Source organism: Oncorhynchus mykiss, chromosome 3 (assembly GCF_057628025.1).
Source record: "Oncorhynchus mykiss isolate SJ-2025 chromosome 3, ASM5762802v1, whole genome shotgun sequence".
NCBI classification, from domain to species: domain Eukaryota; kingdom Metazoa; phylum Chordata; class Actinopteri; order Salmoniformes; family Salmonidae; genus Oncorhynchus; species Oncorhynchus mykiss.
This window is the reverse complement of record NC_143024.1, coordinates 19,399,494-19,413,057: the sequence shown is the minus strand read 5'-3', so window position 1 is coordinate 19,413,057 and position 13,564 is coordinate 19,399,494. Positions and strand designations below refer to the sequence as shown.

The window sequence follows — 13,564 nt, the reverse complement described above, 5'->3', positions numbered from 1 at the left end:
GTGGCATAGTTAGGTCTTTCTCCCTGTGGCATAGTTAGGTCTCTCTCCCTGTGGCATAGCTAGGTCTCTCTCCCTGTGGCATAGCTAGGTCTTTCTCCCTGTGGCAAAGCTAGGTCTCTCTCCCTGTGGCATAGCTAGGTCTCTCTCCCTGTGGCATAGCTAGGTCTCTCTCCCTGTGGCATAGCTAGGTCTCTCTCCCTGTGGCATAGCTAGGTCTCTCTCCCTGTGGCATAGCTAGGTCTCTCTCCCTGTGGCATAGCTAGGTCTCTCTCCCTGGTGGCATAGCTAGGTCTCTCTCCCTGGTGGCATAGCTAGGTCTCTCTCTCTGTGGCATAGCTAGGTCTCTCTCCCTGTGGCATAGCTAGGTCTCTCTCCCTGTGGCATAGCTAGGTCTCTCTCCCTGTGGCATAGCTAGGTCTTTCTCCCTGTGGCATAGTTAGGTATTTCTCCCTGTGGCATAGCTAGGTCTCTCTCCATGTGGCATAGTTAGGTCTTTCTCCATGTGGCATAGCTAGGTCTCTCTCCATGTGGCATAGTTAGGTCTTTCTCCCTGTGGTATAGCTAGGTCTCTCTCCATGTGGCATAGCTAGGTCTCTCTCCCTGTGGCTTTGCTAAGTCTCTCTCTCTCTCTCCCTGTGGCATAGCTAAGTCTCTCTCTCTCTCTCCCTGTGGCATAGCTAGGTCTCTCTCACTCCCTGTGGCATAGCTAGGTCTCTCTCTCTCCCTGTGGCATAGTTAGGTCTTTCTCCCTGTGGCATAGCTAGGTCTTTCTCCCTGTGGCATAGCTAGGTCTCTCTCTCTCCCTGTGGCATAGCTAGGTCTCTCTCTCTCCCTGTGGCATAGCTAGGTCTCTCTCTCTCCCTGTGGCATAGCTAGGTCTCTCTCTCTCCCTGTGGCATAGCTAGGTCTCTCTCTCTCCCTGTGGCATAGCTAGGTCTCTCTCTCTCCCTGTGGCATAGCTAGGTCTCTCTCTCTCCCTGTGGCATAGCTAGGTCTCTCTCTCTCCCTGTGGCATAGCTAGGTCTCTCTCTCTCCCTGTGGCATAGCTAGGTCTCTCTCTCTCCCTGTGGCATAGTTAGGTCTTTCTCCCTGTGGCATAGCTAGGTCTTTCTCCCTGTGGCATAGCTAGGTCTCTCTCTCTCCCTGTGGCATAGCTAGGTCTCTCTCTCTCCCTGTGGCATAGCTAGGTCTCTCTCTCTCCCTGTGGCATAGCTAGGTCTCTCTCTCTCCCTGTGGCATAGCTAGGTCTCTCTCCCTGTGGCATAGCTAAGTCTCTCTCTCTCTCTCTCCCTGTGGCATAGCTAGGTCTCTCTCTCTCCCTGTGGCATAGTTAGGTCTTTCTCCCTGTGGCATAGCTAGGTCTCTCTCCCTGTGGCATAGCTAGGTCTCTCTCTCTCCCTGTGGCATAGCTAGGTCTCTCTCTCTCCCTGTGGCATAGCTAGGTCTCTCTCTCTCCCTGTGGCATAGCTAGGTCTCTCTCCATGTGGCATAGCTAGGTCTCGCTCTCTCCCTGTGGCATAGCTAGGTCTCTCTCTCTCCCTGTGGCATAGTTAGGCCTCTCTCCCTGTGGCATAGCTAGGTCTCTATCCTTTTCCTTGATCCTTTCCTTCTCTCTTACATCTCCTGTTACACTCTGTCAATCTCTGATGTTCCATTGACCCTATTCCTCCCATCTTCCTTTTCCATGTCCCCTCTCTCTCCTCCCCCTCTTTTTCCCCACTCCCACTCTCTTGGTGTTGTGTCTGTTCTCAGTAGGGAGGCTGGATCTTTTGAGTACAGGAAGAGAAGCTGGTACACACACACACACGCTGAGAAACCCGAAACACAGCCGTTCCCACAGCTGCCCAATCAGGCAGTGTTGGCTAGGAAAACACACTTACTCATGCGCACACACATCAACACATTCTCATTGCAGAACAATCACACTGCTTTGTCTCACTCACACAAGCTCATTCCCAGTATCACCCAATCACGCAAGGTCTCACACACTGCTGTCCACACAAACAAATCTAAGGGTAACCTCATTAACCCTAAAACACAAACAAACCCCACATAACTACAAGAGCAGGGGTGTATTCATTAGTCAGATTCCATTGCGAAAGTGTTTTGCAACGGAAACTGTTTACTCTAGGAAGCAAACAGAACCAAAACGGGGAGGGCCCTACCTGAATTTGTCCAATAGAAACTTACTTTCAGAGTAAACGGTTTCTGTTGCTAAACGTTTTGCAACTGACTAATGAATACACCACTGGTGTTCCATATGGTCAAGTGCAGTGCTCTCACCTCGTTCAATATGTCTGCATTTTCAGCCAATCAAATTGTACCTATTCATGTTAGCAGTAGGCCTATGTGGATACTCTTTATCCACACAAAGAAAAACACTGGATGTTAAACAGTATAAAACATTTATTCAATCAGTCTGAAGAAGCAGCAAAGCCCCAACTCCCTTATTTCCAGAGTGATAATATCCCATTAAAATATGTAGAATACCCTATACACAATCCAATGCATCAACAACAAGAGCACAGACAATGTACTTACAATATATTTAGTTTGGACAAACGTAAACCAATAAAAACAAAAAAACACAACGTGCACATGCACACAAAGACATGCAGTGCCTTGCGAAAGTATTCGACCCCCTTGAACTTTGCGACCTTTTGCCACATTTCAGGCTTCAAACATAAAGATATAAAACTGTATTTTTTTGTGAAGAATCAACAACAAGTGGGACACAATCATGAAGTGGAACGACATTTATTGGATATTTCAAACGTTTTTAACAAATCAAAAACTGAAAAATTGGGCGTGCAAAATTATTCAGCCCCTTTACTTTCAGTGCAGCAAACTCTCTCCAGAAGTTCAGTGAGGATCTCTGAATGATCCAATGTTGACCTAAATGACTAATGATGATAAATACAATCCACCTGTGTGTAATCAAGTCTCCGTATAAATGCACCTGCACTGTGATAGTCTCAGAGGTCCGTTAAAAGTGCAGAGAGCATCATGAAGAACAAGGAACACACCAGGCAGGTCCGAGATACTGTTGTGAAGAAGTTTAAAGACGGATTTGGATACAAAAAGATTTCCCAAGCTTTAAACATCCCAAGGAGCACTGTGCAAGCGATAATATTGAAATGGAAGGAGTATCAGACCACTGCAAATCTACCAAGACCTGGCTGTCCCTCTAAACTTTCAGCTCATACAAGGAGAAGACTGATCAGAGATGCAGCCAAGAGGCCCATGATCACTCTGGATGAACTGCAGAGATCTACAGCTGAGGTGGGAGACTCTGTCCATAGGACAACAATCAGTCGTATATTGCACAAATCTGGCCTTTATGGAAGAGTGGCAAGAAGAAAGACATTTCTTAAAGATATCCATAAAAAGTGTTGTTTAAAGTTTGCCACAAGCCACCTTGGAGACACTCCAAACATGTGGAAGAAGGTGCTCTGGTCAGATGAAACCAAAATTGAACTTTTTGGCAACAATGCAAAACGTTATGTTTGGCGTAAAAGCAACACAGCTGAACACACCATCCCCACTGTCAAACATGGTGGTGGCAGCATCATGGTTTGGGCCTGATTTTCTTCAGCAGGGACAGGGAAGATGGTTAAAATTGATGGGAAGATGGATGGAGCCAAATACAGGACCATTCTGGAAGAAAACCTGATGGAGTCTGCAAAAGACCTGAGACTGGGACGGAGATTTGTCTTCCAACAAGACAATGACCCAAAACATAAAGCAAAATCTACAATGGAATGGTTCAAAAATAAACATATCCAGGTGTTAGAATGGCCAAGTCAAAGTCCAGACCTGAATCCAATCGAGAATCTGTGGAAAGAACTGAAAACTGCTGTTCACAAATGCTCTCCATCCAACCTCACTGAGCTCGAGCTGTTTTGCAAGGAGGAATGGGAAAAAATGTCAGTCTCTCGATGTGCAAAACTGATAGAGACATACCCCAAGCGACTTACAGCTGTAATCGCAGCAAAAGGTGGCGCTACAAAGTATTAACTTAAGGGGCTGAATAATTTTGCACGCCCAATTTTTCAGTTTTTTTGTTAAAATAAATTTAAATAAATTAAAATACATTTGTTAAAATAGTTTGAAATATCCAATAAATGTCGTTCCACTTCATGATTGTGTCCCACTTGATGTTGATTCTTCACAAAAAAATACAGTTTTATATCTTTATGTTTGAAGCCTGAAATGTGGCAAAAGGTCGCAAAGTTCAAGGGGGCCGAATACTTTCGCAAGGCACTGTACGACCCAAATAAAAACACAACGTGCACATGCACACGAAGACATACGACCCAAATAAAAACTTTGTGTATGAAACACAATACGAATGGAATTCTTAGTCTTCCCTCAGTTCATGGATTTAGAGACCAAGTACCGATGATGTAGAGTACATGCCATGTCTGCTTAGAGTAGGGAAAGGGTTGCAAAACTCCAGGAACTTTCAATAAATTCCCTGGTTTTCCAGAAATCCTGGTTGGAGGGCTCCAGATTTCCTTCTTATTCCCTTCAGATTCTGTGAATCCCCCAACCGGGATGTCTGGAAAAACAAGTTCCTGGAGTTTGGCAACCCTAGTAGGGATGGACAACAGAGGGCTCTACACCCCAGCTACAACTAGTACTACTAGGAGCACACAGTCCTGCCTCTTCATCTCTCCGTGGTACTTAACTGATCCATTCATATAACTGATTAACTAGCGAGTCTAGACCTTAGACGTCTGGTTATCCAGGTGACCTTAGACGTCTGGTTATCCAGGTGACCTTAGACGTCTGGTTATCCAGGTGACCTTAGACGTCTGGTTATCCAGGTATTCAGTGCTTTCAGAAAGTATTATTTAGCCTCATTCTAAAATGGATTTTAAAAATAAAATAATCATCCTCACCAATCTTAAACAATAGCCAATGATGACAGAGAGAAAACAGGTTTATATACATTTCTGCAAATCTATAAAAAAAACAGAAATACCTTTATTTACATAAGTATTCAGACCCTTTGCGATGAGACTCGAAATTGAGCTCAGGTGCATCCTGTTTCCATTGATCCGGTTTCCATCCTTGAGATGTTTCTACAACTTGATTGGACTCCATCTGCTGTAAATTCAATTGATTGGACATAATTTGGAAATGCACACACCTGTCTATATAAGGTCCCACAGTTGACAGTGCATGTCAGAGCAAAAACCAAGACATGAGGTCAAAGGAATTGTCCATAGAGCTCCGAGACAGGATTGTGAAGAGGAACAGATCTGGGGAAAGGTACAAAAACATTTCTGCAGCATTGAAGGTCCAAGAACACAGTGGCCTCCATCGTTCTTAAAGTGAAGAAGTTTGGAACCAGCAAGACTCTTCCTAGAGCTGCGCCCGGACAAATTGAGCAATCGGGGGAGAAGGGCCTTGGTCAGGGAGGTGACCAAGAACACTGACAGAGCTCCTCTGTGGAGATGGGAGAACCTTCCAGAAGGACAACCATCTCTGCAACATTCCACTAATCACTCCTTTATGATAGAGTGGCTAGACAGAAGCCACTCCTGGCCTGAATGCCAAGCATCATATCTGGATGAAACCTGGCACCATCCCTGAGGTGAAGCATGGTGGTGGCAGCATCAGGCGGTGGGGATGTTTTTCAGCGGCAGGGACTAGGAGACTAGTCAGGATCGAGGGAAAGATGAACGGAGCAAAGTACAGAGAGATCCTTGATGAAAACCTGCACCAGAGTGCTCAGGACCTCCGACTGGGGCAAAGGTTCACCTCCCAACAGGATAATGACCCTAAGCACACAGCCAAGACAAGGCTGGACTTGAACCCGGTCTAACATCTCTGGAGAGACCTGAAAATAGTTGTGTAGCAACGTTCCCATCCTACCTGACAGAGTTTGAAAGGATCTGCAGAGAAGAATGGGAGAAACTCCCCAAATACAGATGTGCCAAGCTCGTAGTGTCATACCCAAGAAGACTCGAGGCTGTAATCGCTACCAAAGGTGCTTCAACAAAGTACTGAGTAAAGGGTCTGAATAATTATGTAAATCTGATATTTCCATTTTATAAATGTACAAAATAAAAACAATTAAACCTCTTTGCTTTGTCATTATGGGATATTGTGTGTAGATTGATGAGGAAAAGAAACAATTTAATACATTTTAGAATAACGTAACAAAATGTGGAAAAACTCGAGGAGTCTGAAAACTTTCCAAATGCACTGTACGTCTAGTTAAAAGAGAAGGATAACAACCCAGCAGATACTGTGGCTACCAGGAACAGTTGTTCACCCCTAGTTCACAGGGTACCATAGTGATGAGGACAGACAAGTCAACTATAAAGGTGAGGGGTTCTCAAACCCCACTAGAGGCGGGATCATCCTGCCCTGTTAGTTAGAGCGATTCAACCAATAGCAGCGCATTGATGCTGAGCAAAAAACCTCCCACTGGGTAACAGAGACTGCTGTGATTGACAGGGCAGGACTGTCCCACCCATGGTTGAGTTCTCAGTAATGATGTCCCAGACTAGTACAGAAGGCACAAAAAGGAAGTGGTGGAGGGAGAAAGACGAGGAAGATGCCCCTAACCACTGATACAGGGTCAGATATTTATTCATCATTTTTCATCCCCCCATTGCTAGGGTACTCTGATCCTAGATCTGTGATTAGGGACAGCTTCTGCCTTGAGAGGAGAAAGTGTTCTTAAACCCCTGGTGGGTAGGAGTGATCATGAATCACTTACAATATGAGTAACAATATCAGTGATTGACAGCCTGACCATGATAGGGTCAAGAAGCCTGTTTTCTCTCTCCCTTGTAACCATTGGTGTGAGTCTCCAGCCACTTAGATTTCGATGAGCTTATAGGATGGCACGCCTTGATTGACAGATGCAAATCTCCAGAACAGGAAGAACCGGATGAGACTGGTCACAATGCCTGGCGTGTTTGGAACCTGGAACACACAAACAAACACAAAGAGGGTAAAGCCTGGCGGGTAGGAGCGTTGGGCCAGTAACCGAAAGGTTGCTGGATCGAATCCCCGAGCTGACAAGGTAAAAATCTGTCGTTCTGTTCCTAAGGCAGGCAGTTAACCCACTGTTCCCCGGGCGCCAAAGACCTGGATGTCGATTAAGGCAGTTCTCCGCACGCTCTGCCTCAGAGGGGATGGCTTAAATGCGGAAGACACATTTCAGTTGTACAACTGACTAGGTATCCCCTTTCCCTAAAGGTAATTTACAATCATTTAAACAGTCCCCTTCCATCTAGCCCCTACCATGTCTCACATGCAGTATGTCTCTGCCTGGCCAGTTCCCCTCTTTCCACTGGGATTCTCTGCCTCTAATCCTATTACAGGGGCTGAGTCACTGGCGCTCTTTCATGCCGTCCCTAGGAGGGATGCGTCGCTTGAGTGGGTTGAGTCACTGATGTGATCTTCCTGTCTGGGTTGGCGCCCCCCCCCCCCCCTTGGGTTGTGCCGTGGTGGAGATCTTTGTGGGCTATACTCGGCCTTGTCTCAGGATGGTAAGTTGGTGGTTGAAGATATCCCTCTAGTGGTGTGGGGGCTGTGCTTTGGCAAAGGACTGGCCACCCCTCATAGCCTGGTTTCTTCCTAGGTTTTGGCCTTTCTAGGGAGTTTTTCCTAGCCACCGTGCTTCTACACCTGCATTGCTTGCTGTTTGGGGTTTTAGGCTGGGTTTCTGTACAGCACTTTGAGATATCAGCTGATGTACGAAGGGCTATATAAATACATTTGATTATTCAGACCCCTTGACTTTTTACACGTTGTTACTTTACAGCCTCATTCTAAAAATTTATTAAATTCATTTTTTCTCTCTTCAATCTACACACAATACCCCATAATGACAAAGCAAGAACTAGATAAAAAAAACTAATACCTTATTTCCATAAGTACTCAGACCCTTTGCTATGAAACAGAAAGAAATGGAGTTCAGGTTCATCCCGTTTCCATTGATCATCCTTGAGATGTTTCTTGATTGGAGTCCTTGATTGGACTTGGAGTCCACCTGTGGTAAATTCAATTGATTGGACATGATTTGGAAAGGCACACACCTGTCTATATAAGTTCCCACAGTTTTCAGAGCAAAAACCAAGCCATGAGGTCGAAGGAATTGTCCGTAGAGGTCCGAGACAGGACTGTGTCAAGGCACCAAAACATTTATGCAGCATTGAAGGTCCCCAAGAGCACAGTGACCTCCATCATTCTTAAATGGAAGAATTTTGAAACCACCATGACTGTTCCTAGAGTTGGCCACCCGGCCAAAATGAGCAATCGGGGGAGAAGGGCCTTAGTCAGGGAGGTGACCAAGAACACTCTGACAAAGCTCCAGAGTTCCTCTGTGGAGATGGGAGAATCTTCCAGAGGGATAACCATCTCTGCAGCACTCCACCAAATCAGGATGGTATCGTGGCCAGATGGAAGCCACTCCTCAGTAAAAAGACGCATGAAAGCCTGCTTGGAGTTTGCCAAAATGCACCTAAAGACTCAGACCATGAGAAACAAGATTCTCTGGTCTGATGAAACCAAGATTGAACTGTTTGGCCTGAAAGCCAAGCATCACGTCTGGAGGAAACCTGGCACCATCCCTACGGTGAAGCATGGTGGAGGCAGCATTATGCTGTGGGGATATTTTCAGCGACAGGGACTGGGAGACTAGTCAGGATCAAGGGAAAGATGAACGGAGCAAAGTACAGAGAGATCCTTGATGAAAACCTGCACCAGAGCGCTCAGGACCTCCGACTGAGGTGAAGATTCACCTTCTAACAGGTCAACAACCCTGCCAATACAACACAGAACTGGCTTCGGGACAAGTCACTGAAAGTCCTTGAATGTTTATAAAACTTGTTTTTGCTTTGTCATTATGAGGTATTGTACGTAGATTGATGAGGGAAACAAATATTTAATACATTTCAAAATAAGGCTGTAACGTAGAAAAAGTCAAGGGGTCTGAATACTTTCAGAATGCACTGTATACACACACACACACCATGATATAGTAGTCTTGCAGCTGTAGTCCATAGAGCGTCCAGGATGTTGAGGTGAGGAAGGTAGCTACAGTCAAAGAGAAGGACAAACGCTCCACACTACCAGTACGCACTATCTCCATCTGACAGAGAGAAGAGAGGGGGAGGGGGAGAGAGAGAGAGAGAGGAGGGGGTGATGAATTGACACAATTCCAATGTATCCAAAAAGACAGCAGATGGGATAAGACACGAACCCAGAACAGGAAGACACAGATGAAAGGCAGGAAATGGACACAGGATCATATGAGACAGACAGAGGGAGAATGAGACAAACAGGAAGGTGGAGGGCAGGGCTGCACAATTAATAAAATTCACATCAAAATCGCAATATTGACATGTGCAATATCCATATAGGAAGAGATCCATATTGCATGCAATAATTTGAAAAGCCACGTGTAACATCCGTTTTTATAGTTTACTCAGTGTGTCTCTCTTCTTGCAGCTGCTTCCCACACACCAAGCCCCACCCCCTGTCACTCAAGCAGCACACTTCCTATTCCCTCCCAGGCCCACCCATGGCTGCGCCCCTGCCCAGTCATGTGAAATCCATAGATTAGGGCCTAATGAATGTATTTCAATTGGCTGATTTCCTCATATGAACTGTAACTCAGTTGTTGCATGTTGAGTTTAGATTTCTGTTCAGTATATATCGCAATATTTGCACCCCCCAAAAAATAATCACAATTAGACTTTTTGCCCATATCGTACAGCCCGGGCGGAGGAATAAACAGAAACAGAGGCAACGAGAGGAGGAAAAGGGCAAGGGGAGAGAGCGTGATGAGAGAGGTGGTCATGTTCTGAAGATGGAATCTAATTGGCCTGTTGTTGGTCTACCTTACATATTTATGAGAGTATGTGAGGAATCTGAGAACAGTGGGTATCAGGGTGGTAGGTATCAGAACATTGGAAAAATAGGTCTGTTTGCCAGGCTAGTGAGTGTATGTTATCTGAACGTTGTATTAAAGTTGTATAAAAGTTTATTCACCAGTGAGTGGAAGACTGTGTCCAATGCGTGGACATAGGGTGCATATTGTATAAACACTGTAAGAAAGGGTTTGCATATTTACCAGGTCAGCGAGTGGACTCAGGTACATGCTGATAGTGAACAGGCTGCAGGTGAGACCTAGCTGGGCCAGCTGAGACTCTCCCTGAGGCAGGACAACACTGAAGTACAGCCAGCCTCCACAGACCACTCCTCCTGCTAGTAATGTCTGAGAGGTCACTCGCCTCTGGAACGAACACACACACACACACACACACACACACACACACACACACACACGTTTACTGACCCCATACTAATTTTAACCATTTTGGCACACACCCTAAAACTAGGCTTCAAGCAGGGAACCAGTGGGCAGATTTACTAAAAGTGTACTTCAAACCCTAACGGAAAAATACAAACAATGAACTAAAGCAAACAAACCTTGAATATCTACAGAAAACCATCATTATGATATCTACAGAAATGAACACCAGACCATCTCTAAGACAAACGAATGCACTCCTGGGGGATTCAGGTCTGGCCGTATCTATGTGATAAGTGACAATAAAACACTGTGGTCAACTCACCTTGTCATTGGTGTAGTGGCAGTAGGAGAGACTAAAAAACACTGTGGTCAACTCACCTTGTCATTGGTGTAGTGGCAGTAGGAGAGACTATAAAACACTGTGGTCAACTCACCTTGTCATTGGTGTAGTGGCAGTAGGAGAGGATGTAGAGGGACTGTAGACAGGCTCCTATGGTGTTAACCAGGACCAGAGTCCCATCCGTCTTCAGTATCCCATAATACAGCCAGCCCAGGTTACTATAGAGACAGACAAGACTTTAGCTCAGTGGGCTAACACAGTATGACTTGTGCAGATGACCCAGGTTTAATCAGTGGTCACTGGCACGTTGCCTAGGCACCACACACACAGCTTACTTGAGGCATGTGGTGAGGAAGGGGAGGAACTGGACGTTATCTGCACTTTTGGAAGCTCTCATCTTCTTCAGGTCCGTCCTGACACACACGCACACACACACACACACACACACACACTTTTAAAAGACCTGCTTGCAAATCTAGCATAAGAAAAAGGATGCAACTGAAAAAAAACATTATTTTATTATCACCTGTCCTGAGTATTCTATTTACACAAGCCTCGGGCGTTGAACGAATAACTAAGCAAATATTTGATTAACTCATATCTGTGAGATAAGGGTGGACTAGCTAGCTAGCTAACCAACACCGAGCTAGCTATGTTTCCAAAGTTTAATGCAATACAAACAAGCAAATTAGAACTGAATTTGGTCTCTGCCCAAATTTGCGATGTTGGCAATAAAGAATAGGTATCTAGCTAACGTTTGCTACTTAGCCAGATCGTTTCTCTGAAAAGCAAGAAAGCTTTAAAACTTACAGTCCAGTCGAGAACATCCCGACTGTAAATACGATGCACGCCCATGATAGAAACTGCAAAAACTCCATAGATCGGAAAGGGGAATATGTGGAGCACTACCTAGATAGCTAGGTATGTGTCTAAATTGTGAGTAATTTCGCTATGAATATCAAATCAGCTATCGTGCAAATAGTTGACATCTGCATCAGCGACTCAACGTTGACGTCGTTCTAACGACACTGTAGTTCCGTGTTTGTAATCAGGGGCGTATTCCTTTCGCCAATTCTGTTGCAAAACGTTTCGTATACGGAAGCAAACAGAACGTAAAGAGAGACACCTAACTTCACGTGTCCAATAGAAAATCTCGTTTTGCTCTGTTTGCTTCAGTTTGGTTCTTTAACGGTAAACGGTTTCCTTAATGAATACGCCACAGTATTCTGAAATAATTCTGCACTCTGATTGGCAGATAAGGATGAGAGGATGGATAGGTTTCCACCAATGAAATGATGGTCAATATTTATTATTTTATTTAACTAGGCAAGTCAGTTAAGAACAAATTATTATTTCCAATGACGGCCTAGGAACAGTGAGTTAACTGCCTGTTCAGGGGCAGAACGACAGATTTGTACCTTGTCAGCTTAGGGGAACTTGCAACCTTTCAGTTACTAGTCCAACGCTCTAACCACTAGGTTACCCAATATGACGATGGATGATTTCGCTTGTAATCCAGCAAGGACTTTAGGTACAGATCTTGGATCAGCCATTCTCCCAAAACATGAACCTTAACAATTAAGGGAAATAATGATTAACTGACCTTAGATCAGTGTCCACGGGCAACACTATCCACCTCCTCTCCCTGGAGACATGAAGTTGCATCAGTGATCACCAATAATGGGATTTAGATGTTGCCGAGTGCACCGCTACATCAGTGTCCAGGGACATATTATAAGGTCACTAAAAGCACTCATTTAGATGAACGCAGCAGAACATAGTCTACGTCAAATGTGCAGCACTCATTTAGATGAACGCAGCAGAACATAGTCTATGTCAAATGTGCAGCACTCATTTAGATGAACGCAGCAGAATATAGTCTATGTCAAATGTGCAGCACTCATTTAGATGAACGCAGCAGAACATAGTCTATGTCAAATGTGCAGCACTCATTTAGATGAACGCAGCAGAACATAGTCTATGTCAAATGTGCAGCACTCATTTAGATGAACGCAGCAGAATATAGTCTATGTCAAATGTGCAGCACTCATTTAGATGAACGCAGCAGAATATAGTCTATGTCAAATGTGCAGCACTCATTTAGATGAACGCAGCAGAATATAGTCTATGTCAAATGTGCAGGAGGGGGAGATCATGATACTCTGATCAAATAGTGTAAAACCACAGTCTGTTTTGGGGTAGGTAGGCTACTGCTGCAAAAACCTACTACTCCTACTGCTAGCAGGTACCCCGCCCCCCCCCCCCCCCCAAAAAAAAACTTTATTTAACTAGGCAATTCAGTTAAGAACAAATTCTTATTTACAATTACGGCCTAGGAACACTGGGTTAACTGCCTTGTTCAGGGGCAGAACCACAGATTTTTATCTTGTCAGCTCGGATACTGTATCTGTGCTCCATAATAGCTGTATATAACTCCCATCTTTAGCAAATCATATCCTAATGACATATTCCTCTATGGGACAGACAACAAGACGACAGTCAGAATACTGGGATGTCTAGTAGTGTAGTCTGGGCACAGTGTGAAGTTTTCACCTTGGAGGCATGCTGGGTTGGAATGAATGACCTCCTCTGCTGTATCATCACTGAGATCCAATATAAATACCCAAATATAGCCTGGAATGTTCTAAACAGTGTAACTTTATACCACATACACTCTCTTCACAATATCCACCTTTATGCTATATAGGATAATAATGAGCAATAGGGTTTTGTACATTGCTCATCTCAGTCACTACAGTGTGAAGTGGAACGGCTCCTAAATCATGTTTTGCCTGTGTAATAAACATTTCCAGGTGAACAAAAAGGAGAGCAGTTGTAGATGAAGTCAATCAAAAATCAACCTGGTTTATTACAAGTTGCAACAGGGAGACACCACCGAGCATGAAGCAGAGAAAATGTCTCTTGGAGACAGAACCTTA

General features: G+C 44.7%; 1 protein-coding gene across 1 annotated transcript; it reads right to left on the bottom strand.

The window, feature by feature from the left end:
• Positions 1-2,388: 2,388 nt before the first annotated feature.
• LOC110520790 (sugar transporter SWEET1) lies at positions 2,389-11,871 on the bottom strand. The gene is made up of 6 exons (XM_036967655.2): positions 11,436-11,871; positions 10,961-11,038; positions 10,720-10,843; positions 10,103-10,264; positions 8,999-9,118; positions 2,389-6,945 (listed from the first exon to the last, which is right to left on the bottom strand). The coding sequence occupies exons 1-6, from the start codon at positions 11,501-11,503 to the stop codon at positions 6,838-6,840; spliced, it is 660 nt and encodes a 219-aa protein (XP_036823550.1). The 5' UTR covers positions 11,504-11,871; the 3' UTR covers positions 2,389-6,837.
• Positions 11,872-13,564: the final 1,693 nt, after the last annotated feature.